Source organism: Netta rufina, assembly GCF_964035555.1.
Source record: "Netta rufina genome assembly, chromosome: 2".
Taxonomy (NCBI): Eukaryota; Metazoa; Chordata; class Aves; order Anseriformes; family Anatidae; genus Netta; species Netta rufina.
The window spans coordinates 5,197,501-5,220,672 of NC_140124.1; the positions used below are offsets into that span (position 1 = coordinate 5,197,501).

A 23,172-nucleotide genomic window follows, 5' to 3' on the forward strand; every position below is an offset into this window, starting at 1 on the left:
ACAAGGTGCCTCATGATTAGAGCACTTGTGTGAAAGACGAGCCCTGGCCACTGGCCTCTGCTCCAGGGGCAACGTCCATCTCTTCTCCAGTCATTGCTCCGAATATAAAACATCCAGACTGTGCTAGGAATGTGGACAGTAGATCACTTTGGTAATCCTAAAAAAAAATACAGAAAAAGGAGGAGCAGAGGCAGAAAGCAATCCCTTTACCTTCCTCCTGATTGAAAGGTAGCCCTTTGAGGGGAGATGATTTGTCAAGACTCTTACAGAAAAGAGAGACAAGGAACTGAACCCACATCTGCAAACCACTAAGGATGTGAAGGACATGGACAACAAGCTGCTTCTTACTTGTGCCTTTGCTGATAAAGAGGGAGATGTATGGACAATGTATGGACACATGGAGGCACTGCCAAAACAGTTGGCCTTGGGAGGAGGGGGAAAATTTTTTTCACTGTGGGGCAAATGCTCTTCAGATCCTTCCCTTTCCATATCCTACTTCCCCTTCATTAACAAATGATGTCTGCAGTGTGGCATCCAGTCACGCTGAATTACTCCATCCCTCTCTAATTGCCTTAGTAAGTCACTTCTGTTTACTGTCAGGAAACGCAGACGAGAAATGCACTGAGCTGTTAATAGCTCGCACCATATTTGCACACAACACTGCATTTCTGCAGAGATCACCCCTTCTCCGACCACAGCTCAGCCAGGTTGCTTTAGCATCTTGCCAAGAACCGACAAAAGCTGCTACCTGCCCCCAGCATAGCCCTGCCAGCCTGAGGGGCTGCAGTGAGACTACACGGATTTTGCAACACGCTGAGCACATGGGGCAAACTGGCACTGTGTGCTGCTTCTCTCCTTGGTTTTGCCCCCAGGAAAAGCACTTTAGCTGCTTTCAGTTTCACCATAGACAACTGATGCTAGTGGCTAAATGCAGTTGGGATCGGGACCTTTGTAATCAGCAGGAGTAGGAGCACATCAAATTCCTGGACTGGGAACACCAAAGGTCATCCAGCACCCTCATCACTGATGGATGCTTTTGCATCATGATTCGAGGGTGGGTTTAGATTGAGCCCCCCTGTACTGTGCCTTCTTAGCTCTGACCACATTGCTCTCCCTTCTCTCTGTGTCTGAATTACTCCAGCTCTCAACTGCTGATTCCTCACCCGCTCTCTTCGCTCCCCCTCCACCAACTTGCTCAGCACATGGTTTGTACTGGAGATCTGCTGCCCGGCAGCCTGCCCTCATTGCTGGTGTGTGTCACCAGCTGACAACCACTGATATAACGCACGTGTAATTTCACAGGTTGTTCAGGAATACATTTTAATAAGAGGTCTTTACCCAATCTTTCTGTATAAGCCACACAGATCGGGGCGCTGATATAAATAGTGATCTCTATTTACATTCCACACACCACAAGCAAGTCCCTGCAAACTATTTTTGCCACTAGTTTCTACTTCTCCTGCCACTAAATTTGGATCTAAGGCTCTTACCACTTCCACCTTTGCATTTAACTTGCTATAGAGAATAAGGTCGGTATTTGCCAGCAGACTGCCTGTGATGAAAACTGTCCCAGAAACTCACGCAGTGGCCTGATTTAAAATCAAATCGAAAAAACAGGCAGCTCTGCAATTGAAGTGACTTGTTTTATGGGTTGAATGATTTTGATAAAAAACTAATGAGACCCACAGACAGACGGTTTTGTTTTCACAGCTGATGGCTGCCTTGCATAACATATTCACATCAGCAAATATTTTTCCAGGGACAAATACATGTCTGATCGTGAAGGCAACTATTCCTAGAGAAACTGCCTAACCAGCTCCAGAAGGAAGCTGTTGGTGTAGTCAGTTTCCTGCTATGTGCATACAGGTTGCTGAGAATTTCTGTTGACTTTTGGCACTCATCAGATCCGCAGGAACAACTTAAAGTTTTTACTTCTTGACTTGAGCAGGCACAGAGCAATACCATGTCCTTTCTGTTCTTCTAAAGGCAAGTTCAGAGCATTGATTCAATGGAGGCAATCGTTCATCCATCCATAAAAATGGTACAGTATGCTCATCACGTGGTGTTTTAAGGGTGTTCCTAAATATAACAGAACTGAAAACTGAAGGAAAAAGTTTTCTGCTGAACACTGGTAGTACAGAGTATTATAAAGCTTTAAACTGTATAAAATATCCTATAATTGGGTTGGAATTGGGAGGAACTGGAACAAGTTCTGTGCATTTTTAATACTGAAGCTAATTAATCATTAGATGAAAATATCGATTTCATGCTTTAAAATAATAATACAATCTTCATTTAAACAGTTGTGCAAGCATAGCTTGCCTCTGCAAATTGCTTCCCAAACTGTTTTCTTTTAACCAAAGTAAAGAAAAAAAAATACAACAATAGTAGTACTTCAGTAAAGCTTTTGGCTAGAAATTGCAATGTTTGAGCCAAAACGCTTAAACTTGTTTCTTGATTGCACAGTTCATGACTCAACGAAGCACCCCCACTGAGTCACCCCCTGTGTGGTGTGCGAAGCTCGCTCATGGCTGTCATGGGAAACGTCATCTCCCTGAGCTTCCAACAGAGAAAGGGTGCAGGAGGCAGCGAGGTACCTGCTCCTCTGGGGCCCTGATGTAGTATCCTTGAATCTAAACCACTCATTCAGCCTTTTCCTTCCTCCTCTGAATAGTCTGTTTTTCCACCAACCGCCCCAAAGGGTGTTTCACTGGAAAGTTTTCAACCATCCTACAGATCCTCAAGTTCAGAGAGTTTCTGAAGGGATTGAGGCTGGCTTAAGTGAGCTCAAGCTGGGGATTTCAGCCGGTTTAGGAAAAAAACTTTCAAAAATTGATTTCACTGAAAGCAGCACGTGGCTTTCTATTCTTTTGCATGTGTAGATGAGACCTGATCTTTGACCACAGCTAGCCAAGGCAGTGTTACTGACAGGTTGCTGCTTCTTGAGTGCAATCCCCTCTGCCTCCCTTCTCTCCCACCATAATGATGCTCAGGAGAGAACAGGCACTGACTGAACTGGCTGTCTACCAGCCCCCTTGCACAAACCTCTTCTTTTGCCCCCAAACTGTTAATCCTGCCACTTGAACCCCGATGGATCATGGTTTAACATTTGTTGGAGAACTGTCCCCTTAAGGTGCTTCAGGGGCTTTTTGCAAAACTCATTCCTTGGGCCTAAATGGAAGTATTGAAAAATAATGGATTATGGATAAAAAGGGAAAAAATGGATTACATTCCTCCTGTGTAGCAACCGTATTAGAAGGGCAGCTTATTCCCCCAAAAAAGCCCTGTAGGTAATAAGAGATATCAAGACAGCATCCAATCTAAATTTCCAGTTGTTTAAAATAAAGGCAGAGGAAGGTAATGGTTGTATGCCTTGTATCTGGCCCAGGCAACATCTGTGCCTGTGACAGCCCTGATATGTTGTTTTTTTTTCAACTTCAATCAGCTGAGATTCTCCTGTCTATCCCTAGAGATCCGCAGTTTTATCTCCTACAGACACCACCACACAATGGTTTACGAGTAGCTTTTCTGCCTGATTATAAGAACAGCAAGAGGAATAACAGGAAACTGCCCAAATAAAAAACATAACCCTTACCCTATCCAGACTTTGCTCCTCTGAGGTGTCTCCATATGCCTGCTCTGAGTTCAGCTGCAGATAAGATTAGGCCTTGCTGCTCAAACCTCCCAGTTTCCATTCAGCTCATTCTTTTTCCTTCCTTAAAAAAAAAGCAGCTTATCATCAGTTTTAGAAAGGCTTTGCACTGGAGTGCACTGGAATCTGTTAACCAGGAAGGGTGACCCTCTGGAGAGACTCGCCTTGAAATTCTTGTTTTTGTGTATAAAATCAGTGATCCTGAACTCTTCCTCTGTCTTCTGACTGCCTACACACACCAAACCAAACGAGAAGGTGGCCACAGCAATAAAACCTGCCAGAGGACACAACGTGAACCAGGGGCAATCCTCTCTGTACCTAAACACAAAGCATCCTGGTGAAGTCAAATGCCCGATAAACAAACCCAAACCCAGCAATCACTCTGAAAACTTGGGAACGAAAGGTCCCGGAGGACCAAGAGAGGAGAAAGGCATGGGAAAATGGGTGGCATCAGTCCTGCATTCATCTCTCCTGTTGACTTCCAGGTTCAGGCACATCCACTGTGCTTGCTGAAAGCAGCCCCAAGGTGGCCATCCAAACCTCCCAAAAACTTGTGCCAGCACCTCCAGCAGACCTGCACGTCCTCCCAGGAGCGTGTGGGACGTGGCCTGCCCCATCGTGCTTGGTTGGTCAACATGACATCAGGCACGCTTCTACAGCCAGCAGGGCATAAAGGTGCAGAGCCAGCAGCTTCGTTGCTGCCCTTTGCTTTTTCAGAGCAGCAAGGACAGCTGTGCCTCAGCTGCCTTGTCTCCCTTCCTGGTCTCTTGATGATAAAAAAAATAAAAAAAACTTTCTGTGGGGAAAGGTGTGAATGTGTGGGAGTGTTACGGAGCACATCTGTGGGAGTGAGTCAATAGGCAGTTCTACTCCATCCTTGCACTGCACCAAGGACACTCCTAGGGCAGAGCTGGTTCTGCACTGCCTCCATCCCCAGCAGCGCCGTAATGTTAGCTGGGCCCAGTTAGCAAAGTCTATCTCGGGTGGTGTTAATCCACACCCACGCAGACACACTCCCAACCTGTGCCCAATACCCAGCTCAAAGGATTTGATCTTACTGTGGGGCTCTTATTGCAACTTAACACAGAATAAAGTTATGGGGGGGCCAGTTCTCCACGCCACTGGCCCAGCGATGGAGAAAATGGGATTGACCAGTGCTCTTTCAAGCAGGTCTCAAGGTCCATGAAGCCTCCTGTTCACTTCAGAGGATCAGCTGGGGTGGGAATGTTGCTGGAGGTGTCCTCAGCCCCTGTAATTTGGAAACTGCTGGCTCAGAGCACAGGAAAGAAAGCTCTGAAAGCCATTCTTCTCCACTCACGCCCTTGTTTGTTTTGTAGGAAGACATAATCTGGGAAAGGATTTAGCTTTTATCTGGGACAGAGCTCCATGTAACAGACATTGCTAGGGAGCAAATGCTCAAGTGTTATTATGGGGTATTGCACTGGTACCTAAACAGCCCAGCTGAGCTCAGGACCCTGCTGAGCTTAGGACCATGCGGGACATGCAAGCACACAGCAAGGGACAGTCTCTAATCCAAAGCTTTTTACAGCTAGATTGAGGAGGAGAAAGGAAATGTGGGGGGAAGGATGCACAAAGAGATTAAATGAGCTGGCTAAAGTCATATAAAAGATTTGGGTTGTAAACTAAACATATTTTGCTCTGCTGCCTTACTCCTCCTCACCATTTCTGGGAGAGGGATGGAGTAGTTTGGAAGACCCACTCTTCATTTAGTTAGCTGTGACTGTTAAAATCAAACAGTGTAAATAACCCAGGCAGCATGTTCTACATTTTATAAAATGTAGAACATGCTATAAAATAAGTTCCACATTATTCATTTACCTCCTGTCTTTACCAAACCATGATTATCAGTGACAGTGAAATATGTCAGGAAAAAAAAAATGGGAAGGAAAAAAGCAGATACAAAGGAATACATACCCTGCCTGATCCCATTTTGACAGCACATGGCAGGACCAGGAGCCCCTGTTCCCAGTTATGGCTCTGAGCTGGGTGATGCTGGGGATGAATGGTTGTCCTTGTGCCCGTGCAATAGTGACTGTCATATGTGGACTTCTTACAATGGGGCAGATTGTGAATTTCCAAGATAAGGATGGGAATAGGTTCTCCTTCCCAAAGATATCTGTCCTGGCAGAGCCCAAATCAGCAGCCAAAGTGCCCCATACCATGCCACGGATGCTCAAGCCACATCACACACCATGCATTACACACTCAGGTGTCCCCACAGAGACACCTGAGTAACCCGAACCCTTTATTTGGAGAGGAAATACGCCAGGTAGGGCTGCTGAGCCCAGCACAGCCCAATGCCCCAGTGGGACAATCCCTCAACACAACAGGACACCTGGGTGCCAACTGCTGCTGGCGTGCCCTTCCCTCTGCACACCGCATCACGCCACGCCACGCCACACAGCCCCTGTGGTTCATTCTACCCCATGACAATTTTGAGCAGTAGCTCATGAGCTTGGGAAATGCGGCCATTCCCGACTCGGCAGATTCCTCCCAGCTGTCTCCAAAACAGACAGCATAACTCAGTGTATGATACAGGACGAGGGAAGGATCTGGTCGCGTTGCTCCAAGCCCTGCCTTTGCACCACAAGCACGTCCTGGTTCACCCCAAGCACCTCTGCAGACCATGCCCCACGCCTGCGATGATGCAGACTTTACTTACAGATCTGTGACTCCGGAGACCTCAGCATCTTCTTCGATTCCTGCCATATGGTTTTGCAGTCCTCCTGGAGCTTATAAAACCGCTCCTTTCTCCAAGAGCTGGACTTCACCTTCAGCAGCTGGCTGCCTTTCAGGAGGAACTTCAGATCCTTGTCATCTTTCAGGCCTGGGGAGAAAGAGAAGTGGTAATGATATGTAAGAGCTAGCACAAGAAATAATGTACACAGGGTCTTCCCTTCAGCAGGACACAAGCCAGAGACATAAACAGAGCACTACAGTGCAACCAGCTCTGGGGAGAACGGCGGAGTAGAGACACAGAAATCTGCCACATCACATTTTATGCTCACAAAAGAGACTGGAGCCTTGTGGATTTCTTAGACTGAGTCTAAAGATTTCTGTACTATAATTCTCAGGTGGTTTACAAGCATCAAATATTTCCTTCACAGTAAATATAGTTAAGATGCAAGAACAACAGCATAAAAGTAAAAGCAGAGGAAGGAAAGTTGTGGAACTTTTAATTGGAGTGCTGTCAGGAGCTTTGAGGAGAATTCAGCTCTATTCACAGCAAATTTCCTTCATGAAAACAGGTCCCTCTCTGAAAAGCTGTCCCCTTCTGGTCCCAGCACCTGCAGAGATTTCTCGTCTCAGACCAGGTTCAGGAAGGCACTTAGACATCCAGAGAAGCAACAGTCATCTACTAAGGCTTTCAAAACATACATTTGACATTCTACATGGTTTTGAACGTCTCAGAAGTATATGACTTCCACATACCTAAATACCTTGGAGATTTTGTCCCTCAGACCAACCATTAATTAGAGATCTGCAGTGTGTGAACTGGTGCAGGGCGGGTGGGGGGCAGCAGGAGAATGAAACATGAGGAACACACCCTGGGCTTCCTGTAATAGGCACCTTGCAGCTCTGACATTGCATAAAAGGCTGTTTCAAAGCTGGTGAAACAACATTTAGCTCTGTAGCATTGAACAAGCCCAACTCCAACTCAGCGTGACTTCTGCTAACTTTATCTTGAGGATGCAGGTGAGGCTGTCACTAATAACTACTTGGCCACTTGCAGCCACCTGACACTCCCATCATAGGATATGTCCCAGCGCTCCATAAACACAACACAGAGCCCCACAAAGCAGGAATCCGAGTTAACTGATTTGTGAAATAAGATTTATACTGCAGCGTGGCATTCCCCTGGGCCATTGGGTTTGTTCCTCCCCGGGCAGAGCTGTCTTGAACGGCTGCTCTTTGAACAGGACAAGGCAATAAACCACCAAGCATTGCTTCAGTCCTGCATGAAAAACAAAACATGGTCATTTTGGGTTGGTAAAGTCTGCGATCTCTGTCAGAGATAAATATTAGGGGTGTCCTGTGTCCACCCAGTAAGCAGCTCAGGGCACCTCACTGGTTTCCAACGCTGAGGAGCAGGCCTGGAGCTGAGCCTCGCTGAGGCATCCAGAATTGAAAGCACCACAACGGGAGCTGAAGATCATGAAAAAGTTGCTGTGACCTCTCTATTTCCTCTACATTCGATTAGCTGTATCAGTAATTAAGTGCCTGCTCATGCTACAGCCTCTCAGCTCCAGTGTCAGGTTTGGAAGTGCCCAGGAGGAGGCATTGAACGCTTCCCCTGGAAACTTCAGGAAGAAATTCATGGTGAGAAGGAAAAATCTGGCTCCCACAAAGCACAGAAGGGTGAAAGATTGATCTCAGCTATGGGATCTGGGACACCCTCTTAGGTTTGCTGAGGTTCAAGCATACCCAGTCTACAAGAGGCTGGACCATCCACAGGAAGGACTGACACCACAACAGCCCCACAAGGCCTCAGTCTCCCGAGCTGCAGTGTTGAGGCTTCCCCTCTGATCCTAAGGCCTTTCAAGCACAAAGAATTGCAGACTTAGGCTTCACTAACAGTGATGTGGTACCCCTGAAGGTTTCTGGAGAGGGAACAAACTTCTTCCTCTCTGTGTTCACCCACAAAATGTATGTTCTGGCTCCCAGCCTCACTCCATCTTCCCTCAGACCCCAACCATGCAAGGCATTGTTATGGGACTAGAAGGAGGACATGCCATCCTGGGGTGACATGAGCAGGAAAGCAGGAAAACCACCAATTCCTTTGGATGCCTATGTGCATAAGTGTGCAATGAGAAACCCCTGCTGACTGTGACATGTTTTTGTTGCACAGACTCTGTATGCAGCATGCATAACATGTCATGGTACCTGATCAAAAAGCTGCATCAATGTCATAAGGGCAAATTTGGATGGCCACTAGCAGTAGTCAAGGGTAGGTTTGTCTCCTCCAAGCTAGATCCACATGGGTAGGACACAAGCTGGAGTGAGCCCTTCATCCTTCTCATAGCCCAGGCTTTGCATTAGCATGGGACAAAATTCTCTTTCCTCTTCGGAGGATCCAACTACAGGTTGGGAACAGCCCTGCCAGCCATCCCCACCCATCCTTGGCCACTGTGACCAAAGACCAGGACAGGTTCAGCGACACAGTGAAGGAGGCCACTGCCCTTCACAGTAGGAGAAAAAAGATGAAGAGAGAAAGTGCATGGTGAAAGGACAGCAGAGATCAAAGACCAAAGATGCCAGGGAGCGTGAATCAGAGGGCAGTGAGAGAAGCCAGGGAGGGGATGGAAACAAGTTTGCCTCCAGAAGATGGTGAATTTGGTCAGGAAAGGACAAGAGGGTTAAGGATGGGTGTCTAAGAGCTCCACCATCCCTCTGATGAGGGAGGTTGGTACTCTCATGGGGCCTTTCAGATACACAGCATTCACCCAGAGTTGACCTCTGCCAACAGGGACCCAAAATACGGATTGAGCCACCATGGTAGGCCCAGAGGAAGGAATAAGGCCTGTGTTTTGGGCCATGCATCCTATGCCAGGTCCAAGCACTGCCACAGACTCTTTAAATGACCTTGGGCAAGGCTCTTAGCTTCTCTGTTCCTACCTACGAGGCAGATAGCAGCGTTTTATTAGGTCAGAGATGGACCATGACATACTCTGATCTGACAATATAGGGCCACAAATGCAACCCCAGTGTGTCAGTGGGACATGACTCTCAGCTGGTCATTTGAATTGCTTTCCTGAAAAAAAATAAACCTACAAAAAACATCTTTTCAAAGCAGAACCTTCATTTTTGGTTTTATATCCAAACCAGCCCCTGGGGACTTCTACCAGACATCCCCAGGGAGCTGATGAGGTTGGCCGTGCAGAGCCCTGTCTCACAGCAATGGAAACTTCTGTATGAAAAAAGCCAGAGTTGTCATATACAAACGTCATCTAACGATCCAGAAACACTGTGCAGTGGGACAGGGATCTAGGTTTGCAATTATATAACAGTGCTGGGCACGAGAAACACGATCACCACGCTGAAATAGATGTCCAGATCCTGCCTGAAACATGTGGCAGGGCCGTGTCTTGCTTAGCATCCTCTGCAAACCACCAAATACACACCTGTCACACAAAATTGTGCTATGAGTTTCAAGGGTCAGGCTCCCCTCCTTAAAAATATCAGTCAAACACTTGCTAAACACAACACACGTAGTGTACAGTACAGCTCAGAGGGAAAATTGCATTTGGCATAGGTAGGAGAGCCTCGAGCACACACAGCACCACCGCGAGCATGAAGTTAATATCCTGCACTATGAAGCTTTAGACACCAAGAGCCCCAAAACGTTAACCTTTGTGTTACCCATCTCAGGTTTACAGCAAGCAGGGAACACCATAAAACAACAACTGTCAAGGCAGCAGCCTGGCTCTGAGTTCACTGAGGAGATAGTTGGGATGATATTTACAGGCGACAGCGACAGTCTGTATTTCTGCATTGCTCGCTTTGCAAGTCTGCTGATCTGATAAAAACATCAATTACGACTGCTATAAAACAAGCCTCCTCCTGCCTGCTCCTCTCTCCCACCTGGTTGAGGACCAGGCACAGCTCAGGACTGCCAGTTTAAAAGGGCAGAAAGCCTTTCAGATTAAACACAGACAACTCGGGGGGGGGGGATTGAATGGTGATTTTCCATTTCCACCTGCTGTCTGTAGCCACATAAATCAACGGACCCGCATCCACTTAGGCTGTCTCTCCAGACAGCAGGCACTAGCCGTAAATTCGTAGTCAGAGAAGTTACGAAACTTGCTGGGGTTTCCTGTCTCTTTTCATCTGGTGAACGCAGCCCTCTGAGTGGTTCCTCGGGCTGTAATCAGCTGGCACCGCACCGCTGACAAGTCCTAAAACCGGGCAGAAAAGGGGCACCGCTGCCCCCAAACACCCTCACGGCACCACCAGCTCCAAAGCCCAGCAAGAGATCTGCGAACCCACCCTCTGCCAGGGAGGTCCCGCTTTCTTTGATGCCTCGACCGACGCGGTTCGTACATCTGGCGGGTGGTTACAGGCAAAGGAAAGGAAAAGAAACCTCGGGAGTTTAAAAATAACCTCAGAGCTGCCTGTAGGGTGGAGTGCTGCCTCTGCGCAGGGAAAAGAGGCAGAAGCGAAGCAGCTGCCAGCGTGTGGAAGCGCCGAGGGTCTGGCCAACGTGGCCCTTACCCAGCCTGATGCCGTTCAGTGTGGCCACTCGACGGCTCTGCTCCCGCAGGATGTTCTCCTGGGACGCGGTGCGCTTGGGCGGCCTTCGGAAGCACTGCATGGTCCAGCGTAGGGCTCGCAACGAGGCACCGCGCGCCGGGAAGGATGGGGGGCCCCGTCGGCCCCGAGGGGATCCCTGCTCATCCAGGAACCCCGGGCGTTCGCTGTGTCCAACTGGGCTCCAAGGAGGGAGAAGAGGCAGCGAGGAGAGGGCAGGCAGAGGAAGGCAGAGGAGGGCAGAGTCCGGCTAGGGGTGGGACTGTGGGAAGTCTCTCCTCCTGCTTGCTCATCGGCTGCACGCGTTGGGTGCGAAATTACAGCCGGCTGTCTGCCGGCAGCGGCCCAGGTAGAAGGAGCGAGTTTTCCTACAGGCAGCCAGTGGGGTTTTGTGCCTCCTTTCCAGGGGCTGGAGGGGCCCCAAATATTGCCTGTGGCTCCAGGGGGCTCGTCAGCTCAGCCTGCCCACAAACGCCTGGCTCAGGGACCTCGGCTCCACCCTTTCCTTCTGTGCCGAGCTCTGCGCTGTTCCCAGTGACATGCAGCGATTGACATACAGGAAGCTAAAAACACCGGGGCAGGCAGACGTAGCCCGAAAGCCGCTCGGAAATTGTTTTAATGCTCTTTTTTCCACCTAGGGGAGAGCATTTTCCTGAGACTCCGGAGAATGTCTTCCCTGCCACCGATTTCCTACGTGACTTGGGTGAGTCACTTACCCTGTGTTTCTGCATAGCTTTGGGTTTATTCTTGTAGTTCAGGTTTACAGGTAGAGGGATAAGCCCTCTACAAGTTCACCTCCGATGGGGGCTTATCCCAAGCAAGTTAACAAGTTAACAAGTTGACAACAAGTTATAGAGAATCACAGCTGGTGGTCTCCTGGTCAACCACCCACCCAAGGTGGGGTCACTTCAAATGCAGATCAGGTGCTCACAGCCTTGTCCAGGTGAGTTTGGGATATCTCTAGGGATGGAAACTTAACAGCTGATCTAGACCACTGTTCAAGAGCTTAGATGCTCTCATAGTGAAGAATTTGTTTATATAAGTTTAAGTTGTTTATCTAAGTTTCCCTTGCTGACCCTCGTGTTCATTGCCTATTCTCCTGGCAATGATTCAGACTAAAATCTATTTCTTCCCTAGCCATGACTCCTTCTGCAGTGAGCTCTTCTTATTAAGCTGTCCCATCCCCGGTGAATTTACAGACCTTGTCAGGTTTTTGTCATTGCCTTTGCAGAGCTGCCGCCCTAAAAAGCCAGCCACAAGTGAAAATAATGTGGGGAGATGGATCCAAACTGGAGTGAATGCCCCTTACTGCAGAACCAGCATCTGCTTGAGAAGCTCGACAGCAAACCACGTGTCACCATCTCTGCTGGAGATCCAGGTCTCTCCACCATCAGCCCCTATCACACCCAGTGCATTTTGTGTTTGGTTTTAGAAACAGATTCTCTATTTCAGGTGTCTGGCACCCCAGCCATCCTCCTCTTTCTCTGTATTTTGGAGGAAGCCCTACTAACACACACAGATCAGCAGAGGTGACTAGGTGACCCAACCAGCACAAGGACAGGATCAGAGTCATTAATCCCTGGCACAGTGAGTAAGAAACTCACCAGGGACAAGGCAGAGCCACTGCCTGGCCTTGAACAGCAGCACAACTAGCAACACCTTACTCACACATAGTAGTCACAGAAGGCGAAGGAGAATAAAGGCAATTTATAGATGGGACACTGCTGAACACATCAGCCAGGCAGTGTGCTTGAGGAAATACCCCCAGCCTCTTCTGAGCCCTCTGTGCTGGTGCCAGATGTCTTTGTAGCCCTCCCCCGGCAGTGGGGGGCTTGCCCTTGACCTGGTAGGTGTGTGAGCACCGTGATGTGATGGCTAGCTCATGCTTATTAGTTAGCAGGCTCTGAGCACTGCCCGTATTTCACATTGTACTGGAGAGTGCTGATTTAATTAAGGAGCAGGGAAAAGGGTCATCTCTTGTACTCGCCTTGGCAAAACAGTTTGCTTCTGTGCACCAGCTCTCCCAGCAGCCAGTGTCCCATAGGGATCGGTTTGGGAGCACGCAGATCCCTTCTGCCTCATTTTCTCATTAATTCCTAATAAAAAGTGTCAGCAACAGCACTGCCCAGAGCCTCCCAGGCTCTCAGAGAACATTTTATTGTACTTATCCCTGAAGTTTACACATACGCAAAGCACAGGATCTCGGCGCTCACCAAGTTTAGACATTTCTCCAGAGCAGCAATGAGCAAGTTCTGTTGTTGTGAGCACTTCGGAAATGCCAGGCAGATAAAATCAGTTTGTTTTTAAAACAAAGATGACAACACTGGGCCAGAAACACCCTGCTTGGGGAAACAAGAGATCTGGATTTATTGTGGTCTTGAGGTCATTTAGAGATAATGTCATATCTGATAGACAAGCCGTGATGGGTAAGTGTGGCACTGCAGGGTACTCATTGATGTTACCCGATGCTGTGTCACATGCTGGTGCTGAAGGAAATGATTCCTTCAATGGCTCAGGGATAAATTCTCCAGCCCTTATTCACTGCAGGTAACACCTGACTGGGGCCGAAGCCTGTGAACACTCAGCCATGCGATTTTACCCCTATGACCAACCCCACAGAAATCGATGGCATTAGTCACATGAGTGAAGTTATTCATGTCCTTGTGCCCAGGATCGGGGCTTTGCTAATCATCCTATCGATTCCAGCTGGATTACTCGCAGAGCAAATGGAAATTGATGGGAATGAGGTTGTCAGAACACGGTCCTGAAGTTAGCAAAGTGCTTCAATATGCAGGAAACAGGCACTTGAGACAGAAAGGCTGGAGAGCCTGGTAGGAAATGGGCTATGTGAGAAAACTATTAATGCCGAGACTGCTCTTCAGGCAATTTTCCAGAATGAATTAATCTTTATCACATCCGTATACAAAGGACCGAAGGAAGCTCTGTTACCACTCACAGAGGAAGAAGCAGGTTGGTTTGGGGTTGGAACTGGTCACCTACCGTGGCTACGTTTGGGCAATACCAGAAGTGGTGCAGCCCTATTACTGATGGCAACCTCTTTACACCACGCTGACCCCAATGACCTGACAGCTGTCAACTGCTGATTTGCCCCGACTTGTGATAATTTGGGGCTGGAATGAAAATATCCACGCTGGTGATGCCCTCACCACTTCCCCATTGCATCAGGCACATGATGTAAATTGCTCTATTAGGACTAGTAACGCCTCTGGCAGCTGCACAACACCTACACATCTCAATTTGGGGGGAAAATCCCACTAACGAGGTCAAAGGTTGTTCATCGCTCTTATTCCTTATCAAGAAGGAAGAAGGTCTATTTCACGGGATGCTTTTCTTTGAAGTATTTTAGTATTAATTTCAGCTTCCCTCCCAGGCTCACCCACGGTGAAATTCAATAGAATTATGTAAAAAAGAGTAACAGCACAAAGTATCACTGCTCACCCTACCTATTCCTTGCCCTCACCAGGAGCAAGAGCTTTTAATCCAGGTGAACTGAGAATCAATGAAAGCTTGGAAAAGTTGTGGTCAGCTGCTCTGTAGCTACACGACAACCTGCTGTTGCTTATTAGGGTGGTGGAGCCCTCAGAACCTGAAGTTTCTGGTGGTCAATGAAGTCCGAGGATTACTTTGCACACTATTTATTTATTTTTTTGCACATTATTTATGGGGAGTGCTGTCAGTGCACCGGCTGCGTGGAAATGAGCACAGCCACCTGCAGCAATGGGCAGCGGCTGCTGTTCAGAAAAGCAGAAAACCTTCCAAGTGACAAATAAATCAGTCTTCTAAGTGCTTTTGCAAAACACTGATGTCACCTGTGAGGTGCCTCTGAGAGACCCCTTTTTTTATGTGCCATCAACCCATGGTTATATATACCCGGCTTTTACATCAGCTCTTGCCTGGGATTTTCCTCCTTCCATTTCCATTAGCTTCCGTTTTCCATTTGCTTCCATTTCCCCCTTCCTTGCTACCCACCACTGTCTCTCAGCTTTGTTTTCCCCAGTTACACCACAGGACCAGGCTTTGCTGCTGGAACAGCCAGTTTCTCACCACCACCACCAAAAAAAAATGCCAGTGGTTCCTCTACAGCAGCTCTCCCCTTTTTGCTCCCTCTGGGGGAGTGGGGAGCAGGGAGGGGGGACTGGGACCACAAACATCGTTGCATCTCTGGCCAAAGCTGCTGCTGCTCGGTGAGCATGGATGCATTTCGGTGCATGTGGTATGGACCAAGTTCCACCTTGTGGTGACACTGAGAATGGGCTCCTCCACAAAGTTGGTGGCAGCATCAGCAAACCTCTCTTTTATTCCTGACTCTGGCTTTTCTCGCCCACTCTACTTCTCGTCCAATGTGCCCGAGAGGTCCTGCCAAGCAGAAGCAGGGTGATCTTAAAGCTTCATGTAGGAGGAGTTGTCCCCAGGCATCGCGTTGTGGCTGTCCTTCAAATCACCGCCTAAAATCTCCTTATGCTGGCAAGAAGATGCATAATGGGCGGGTTTCTGGTGCACTGAGACCAGCGCTGCCACTCTGCCCAATATTTCCCAGCCCCACTTTCTCCCCGTATCTCCCTTTGGCTGTCCCACCTTGTCTGCAAGGTCTCTGGGAAGAGAACGGCCTTTTCTCCAGAGCAAACACTGGCTTGAAGTACATTGCAGCTTTTCCAGCAGTTGGTGTGCAGAGAGTAGGAGGGAAGTAATTAAAAGGAAGGATGTCAGCTTGATCGATAGGACCAGCGGCAGCAGCTTACTTGCACAACTCCTAAGTCACCTTTCTCAGCACATACTGATGGAGACTTTCACGTCATAAAACCAAAGTCAATTGTAGGTGGGTCCCAGCTTCAATTATTTTATTTTTTTCAGGCCACTTAACAGCTTTTCTCAACATCATATTCACGAGCTGAGATTTCCTCCCTGGCCAAAAAGAAGGCCACTCAGAGCATTCCACCGCAGGGCAAAATTTGTGCAATAATCGAATTGCACCACTGAGTTATGTGAAACTAGGGGAAAAAATCTCTTTTTTTTTTTCCCCTGTGTGATTTGTCTGGAATTTCATCACTCTGTAACTAGAGCCAGAAATAGCCAAGACTTGCTGTGTGTCTCTCAACACAGGGCCTTAAAAGACACCCATGTGAGGGGCAGCCCAAAGTGTGAGGCTTTCTCCCCACACACCGTCTCAAGTGGCTTATTTAAGGTGTGGAAGTATCTTGGTTTAGAAGAAACTGTGGCAAAATCTTCTCTACCTGCATAAAGAAAAAGAGAAACCTTCAGGTTTGACCCCAGGTCTGCAGCCACCCATTCTGGTGGGCTAGACTGAGTAAGGACTGAGATGCTCCACCCATGGGAAGGATTTTGGAGATGCAAGGACTGGGGGTGAGTCTCACAGTATTTAGATATTTAGATTTTAGGTTGGCCTAGGTGATCTCGGAGGTCTCTTCCAACCTAAACGATTCTTTGATCCTGTGATATCTGCAGTGTGCTGAGCACGATGCAGTTTTCCCTATTAATACCTGTTTATACATACATGATCTGCCTGTGAAGGGAAATATACTTTGCTCCCAAATCAACACCTGTGGTTCCCAGAGCTGCCTGTCCAGTTGGCTGAGTTTCCTGACCTTGCACAAACCACCCCATCCCCACACCTCTTCCTCTTGCTTTTCCCTGTACTTGGCAGTGTCCTTTCATCCCTGCTACCTGCAGCAGTTTTCCAAGTGACTGCATTTCCTTCTTCCTCCTCTTTCATTTCTTCTTTAAAATCTATTTTTCCACAAGCGTCTTTTGGCTCTACTCATCTGCTTCTGAGCCTGATGTTGGGGCTTTGCACATTGTCTTAAAACCAATTAAGGGCTTTAGTTTTATTTAAAAAGCATTGTTCAGATTGGACATTTAGCAGTTTTTGACTGAAAATAAAAATTTCCAAGATGACTGACTTGTCCTGTGCAAAAAGGGAACGCTGCATGTTTAATGCACCGAGCAGCGCCAGTATGGCAAATTCTCCTGCACTACTGGCAAAGTTGTGGCTTTAAAAAACCCCACGTCATGCATCTGGCACAACCTCCAACAATCCAGGTGTGCCAGGCGTATCTTGTTTGCAGAAAAGGAGATCAAAGGCACCGGCTGCTCCGGAGCAGATCTCAGCTGATGCCAAGCAGCATCACCTCCACCCACGGAGGGTGAAGCCCAGAAGGAGCCTGCTCAGCGCTCCCAGCTTCGAAGGGCAGGTGGAGATGATTCATTTGGAAATCTAAATCCAGGAGAAGTTAGTCGTGGGGACCGGCTGACAGAGAAACAAGGAAACAGCCTGTTCTGTAGGATTTTACGAGCCCCTCCCTGCTGCCTCTCACCCTGGGCTGTGGCAGAAGGCATTCCCGTAACGGGGTTCTGGCATTCCCCGCACAATGTGCACAGTGTCTGGGATGAAGAGGTCAGTGTATAAGAATAAGGCATAGCACAAATTGGCTATTCTACAATCTGGGTGAGCACAAGGACCCCCAGTTCACATACATGCCAGGTTCATGAGGCAAAAGAAAGCTTATTAATAGCCCACAGAGTCCGGCAGATCCATTGTATAATAAATGCAGATGACCTTTTATTAAAAAAAAGCAACAAGAAGCCCGTACAGCTGAATCAAACACATCCAGAATAAAAGGCACAGACCACTAAATCACAGCAGCTACATGGGTCTACAGACAAGAGAGCACACTCAGTTTTCATCCCAGGATTCAGATCTCCATCCAAAGACAGAAGAAACAAAACTCTACAAACTTTTCAGAAACTCCCATCAAGAGAGTTGCTACTGGAAGACATCCCAGGGGTCTCTTACTGAGTGCTGGGATGGAACCGTGTGTCTGTGGTTAATTCTGACACAGCAAACACAGTTGTGTCCATGTGGGACAGGGAGAAATTGAGCTTCAAAACACCGAGCCAAAGATAAAACATACCTATAAACCACAGTATCTGAGAAATTTCTGACAAAACGGAGCAGCACAAGTCTGATCCTGCTAACTAAACAGCACGTGAGCAACCTCTCCTGTCTAAGAAGTCTGGCATTCGGAATGACTTTGGCACTTGTGCACGTATGTGCCAAGGAATTTCAGCAAATAGTTTTCTGAAAGCACACAGCTCGTTCCATACTTGTCTATTTTTCTGTCTGAGACAAGAAAATAGAATAACAGACACTGAATTCTTCCAGGTCCCTAACACCAAAAAAAAAAAAAAAGTAATATTCACTGAAAAATGACCTACAAGCCAGATTAGGAAAGCTTTTAATAGTTCCATATGTATTTCCTAGCTTTCTTTCCCCAGTGGCTCTATAATGAATGAGATACCTACAAAAAGTTTAGCATTAACCTCAGTTTCACCTTCCTGCCTGATTTCTAGGTTCTGGGAAAAGCAGAGGGAAGATTTCTTGAGCCTGGGGGTGATTTTTTTCGCATTTTACTTGGCCATGCTAACTGGTTCTGTTTACAGTCAATCACAGATTGATCTATTAATTTCTTTTTGTTTATAGCTCATCTACAGGAAGAAAGCACCTATCCCAAGAACAACAAATAAGCACATAGACTTTGCCCATTTCAAGTCCTGAGCTGTTCCTGCTCATCAGAGTGAATAAAACACAATGAAGAGGTAACAGATCGATATATTCACGTCAGAATAGGGAATAAGGGATATTTCATTACCCTGTCTATCAGACAAGCCTCCTCAGCTTGGTACTGATCGAGACTTCTTAAATCTCACTTGCTGTCAGGGCAGAGAGGATTTCTTTTTGTTTAGAAACAGTACTTATTTTTTTACAGAGCATTTACAGAGTCTTGGGGGCAGACACTGAGCCGAAGAGATTTATCCTGGCTCTGCTGCCTTCCCCAGAGCCTGATTTACTCCGCTGAGCATCTGTCCCACTCCCAGTTTCACCATAAAGGGGAGGAGATTTGGATCAGCCTGGCTGGGCTCGCACACGCTGATCGGCCAAGACACCCTTCCGAGCAACACATCTAACCCTAATAAAAGAGAAAAATCTGTCACCTCTCCCCCGTAACGCTGATTGAAACGCCGCGTTGCTTCCAACCGAGAGAACTGCGGCGGCAAAGGGGGAGGGAGGAGAGGGGAGGAAAAAGCAAGCTCTCGCACGAGATAAAAGGGCTGAAACACAAGGACGTTTGCACAGACTTACTGTTGCAGGCGAGGAAGGTGCCGTTCGATTCCATGGCTGCGAAACGAGCCGAGGGGCGGCCGCGGAAAGGGCTCCGGCAAACAGCTGTGCCCAGATGTTAGCGCCGGCTGGGGCTGGCAGCCAGAGCCGCGAGGCTCCCCCGTTCTCCCTCCTCCAGTTATCCCCAAATGTCAGCTCCCTTCGGCGAGGCCTGCTCCTTCCCCTTGGCTGGAGAGCCGTCTTCGCTATGACTCCTCATTGATTTCCCTCCCGCATCCGCACGCCGCCGCCGCCTGCCCAACGCGTCGAGTGAGGCCAAGCGCCCCAGCTTCACCGCCGGCCCTGGCTCCTCCCTGTGCAAGCTGGCCTTCTCTGTGGGGCCAGCCTCCTGCTCCTGCTCCTGCTGGAGCTCCGAGCCCTGCTTCTGTTCCTGCTGCTGGCACAAACGCTGAAACACGCTCCGCTCCTTTCCGGCAAGGCTTCCAGAAGACGCCGAGCGCTCGAATCTGTCCCCAACCCAAGGGAAGGGCCGTGAGACACGAGGCAGCGCTTGGGGTTTAAAGGGCTTGTGGGCATCTCTCAGGACACAACGCAACAAAACAAGGAGAAAAAAATGCAACAAAACAGCTCAGAAGTTGCCAGCGGAGAAGCTGTAACCACAAAAGCAGACGAAAAGCTGCAAGCTTTGCTTTCGAGACAGCGAGGCAGAAAGCAAAAAAAACTCCTCGCTGCCCTGAGGCTTGTACCGAGCCGAGCTGTTTTCCTCTGCCCTGCCCCCTGCTCTTAAAATAGATTACATTTTTTTTTCCTTTTTGAAGGAGAAAAAGATGATGCTGTCAAGCAGGGAGGGGGAAAGAAAGGGAATCCACACTAGGAAAATAAAGTGTCCATCTACTTGAGTGGTTGAGGGAGGTTTTTAATTATTTTTTTCTGTTGTTTATTTTTATTTCTGGTTATTTAGGTGATCTTAATGCAATCGATGGAGCTGTCAGAGGATTCAAAGTCCTTGCTCCTCAGCAGCTGTGCACATAGCAGCTCCAGTGACAGAAGGGAAAAGTCCCTCGCTGACAGTGACAGCTCTGGGGTGCACCTGGTGACAAATACTTTGGGACTAGGACTGTTTGTCCATCCTTGCCAGGAATCGAGCTGCTCCTTCAAGAGCTCAGACTTCAGCTAATTTTATGCCCTCCAAATTGCCTTAATATAGCAAAACTCCTCCGTGCTAGCACAAAGCATAAGAGCAAACAAGTGAGATGCTTTTTGAAGGACCCAGGAAGGAGCATCCCTTTTGCAAACCCACAATAAATAAAAAAAAGGAGATACTGGCTTGGACAGGGTCAAATATTTTGGTGGTGAGGAAAGCAGGACAGCAGCCAGGGTGTCTCAAGAATCCTTTTAAAGCCTTAAAAGCCCCAGGGCAGGGGGGTTTCCAGAGGACACCACCAAAAACCCATCATGCTATCAGCTGAAGGAGAAGCGGCTGCTGGAGAGGCTGGTAGGTGAGTCAGCCAGACTGGAAACTCCGGTAAAGCGGTGGTGATGCAGATGTTAGGGTTTTCAGAAGGGAGGAGAAGCAGAGAAGTGCAAACAGTTTGAAAGCGGTGACAGGAAATAACATTATAGTCACTCCTCTACCCTTCTCTATATCACACCCTGCTGCATCCTCACGCTGCCTAGCACCAGGCCTCACTTCAAGACATACCTGCCAGTCCCCCTGTGTCCCCTGTAGCAAAGTAAAGAGGTGTAAGCAAGCTGTTAGCCCCAAAAACAATTAAGATCATAGTCTGGATAGTGCGCCTTCACGACAATACAGGGCACAGTGGCACCAAGACAGGATCAGCAGTCCCCTGCAACACTATGAACACCATCACAACTGTGCTGGCCTCCTTGGGCTGGACAGGGCAGCCTCAAGAGGGACTGAGCTTCCCTGCCATCAAACTTTCAGACCTGAAGGTGTGAGATTTGAGGTTTGAGGATCCTCTGTGCCTACCCCACCGCATCTGCCTGTGCTTCCTCCAAGTGGGAGCAGAAATAGTGCCTGTCAGGAGGATTCACAAAACTTTGTCCAACCTTGCACTTTACTCCATTACACCACTCTTCCCACTCCCATACCTGTCCAGAAGTATCACTGTTTTAGCTGCTTTGAGCACTGTGGCACCTTCCTGCCATCCTAAGCTTAAGCATCACCACTCCTAAATCCTTGACAGGCTTGATGTGTGCTCAGTGCACGCCTAGCACTTGCAGGCAGCCTTGCATTCCTGGCATTCATCAGAAAGTACAGCAGCCACCATCAGAGCCAGGGAAACCCTGCAGCAAACACACTGAAGCTGAGATCATACAGCACTGGTCTCATCAGACCCTTTTTTCTCAAGGCAAAAGTCTTTTTAGATATATTTCTGCATGCATGCCGTACACACTTGATTTCCCATTCTTCTCCATTCCTGAAACAAATATATGCACAGAATAATAATTAGGCCAAAATTACACGAGGAACAATTGGGCTCCTATAAGCTGCAGAAATCCTGAAACAATACTCCTAAGAATAAAAGGAAAATATAAGAATCCTATCTGAATCAAGTCCCTGGTCCCCATTTTGGATCACAGCCCTCACTGTTTGCCTTCCTGGTTTGGGTTTTGGCTGATCCAAGAGGCTTGAGGTGTTAAAGGGGACTGCCCTTTTCCTAGCTAAGCCTGCATCACAGCTGAGTGGCAAGTTTAAAATTGGTGAAAAAAAAAAAAAAAAAAAAAAAAGAAATCATCTGGAGTCCTAAGAGAGCAATTTGTTCTCTAACAAAATGCATAGATAAGATAGGCTGCAACTGACTGTTCCTGTATCTTTGCTTATTTTTAAAAAGCTGTCTGAATTTCTGAATGCTTCTTCCCTGGTCTGAATATACCTCCTAAGCATTATCCACCAGCATGTTCATGAACAGTTTTGGGGCCCTTGATCTTTGAGATCAAACTAGGATTTGAAGGGGAGAGTTCAGTATGAATAAAATTAAACATCACTCCTCTGTGCCTGTTACTCACAGCAACAATCCTACTGCTTAGGGCCAAAGTTAAATAAATACAGTATATGCTGAGTAGATCAGTCCTGGCATCAGTAAAGTGGCATTTCAATGCCTTTTTTAGTCACCAAAGGTTTGTCACTTTAAAAATTAACCTTTACAGTGAAATAACAACAGGACCATATATTTTTTTAATTGTATTTTATTTTTATTGCAGGGTAACTGAACATGGTGGTTGCATACTTTCTGCCCATGATGACTTAGCCCTATTTATCACTTAATAAACTTTCTTCCTCCAGGATTTTACAGCAGGTGACTTACCATGCACTGATTATTTTGCTGGAGGAACACACCTTTTCCTGCAATGAGGCCAAAACCTAACAGAAAAACCTGTTTTCCTGAATTCCACAAGTACATGATAGATTACAGCAAGGGCTGGATTTATTTTCTCTGGACCCCTGTGGGCACCACCTACAAGCAGCAACTTTACCACTGAGCCCAGCTTGGTGTCTCCCAGCTTTCTGCATGCTGCAGGTTATTATATTTAATGGCTCTCCGAGACTTGGGAAGCCACTTTATTTCCCTGCCTTTGTTGTCATGGATTTTAATCCCCAAATCACCCTGCCAGGCTGGAGATGAATGTGAGGAATTTCCGTCGTAGGCATCTCCTGTCCTCCTCCTTTCCGCCCTTCCTTGGATCCTGGCTTACAGTGGCTGTACCTGGACCTAAACTCATCCTCACTCCCTTCCCAAAAGGCAAGGTTGGGATAAAAAATAAATAAAATAAAAATAAAAATAAAAATAAAAATAAAAATAAAAAATAAAAATAAAAATAAAAATAAAAAGTAGAGTGCCGTTAAAAATTAAAGTGATGTAAATCAAGGAGAGGAGCAGGTGGTTGCTGTAGGGCTCCTTGGCCTCAGTGCACAGGGTACGTTTTCCTTGTTTGTACAGCAGATATAGGATGGGACCCCTGTGCAGAATAATGCATTAAAAGCAATATCTAGAAATGCCCAGGTGAGGGAGAGGATAGAAAATGACCCAAATTCTACATCACAGAATTTTCTGAGGGGCAGAAAGAAACC

The 23,172-nt window shown here is 47.5% G+C and overlaps 1 protein-coding gene across 1 annotated transcript in view; it reads right to left on the bottom strand.

Moving 5' to 3' along the window:
* PLCD1 (phospholipase C delta 1) overlaps nucleotides 1-11,061 on the bottom strand; it is a 44,384-nt gene extending 33,323 nt beyond the window's left edge. Inside the window, exons 1-2 of the mRNA XM_084306669.1 lie at nucleotides 10,886-11,061; nucleotides 6,336-6,500 (exon numbers count right to left, since the gene is read on the bottom strand). Coding sequence (XP_084162795.1) covers nucleotides 6,336-6,500; nucleotides 10,886-10,985 — 265 coding nt within the window. The 5' untranslated portion in view covers nucleotides 10,986-11,061. The remainder of the gene's footprint in view (nucleotides 1-6,335; nucleotides 6,501-10,885) is intronic.
* Between the last annotated feature and the right edge of the window lie 12,111 nt (nucleotides 11,062-23,172).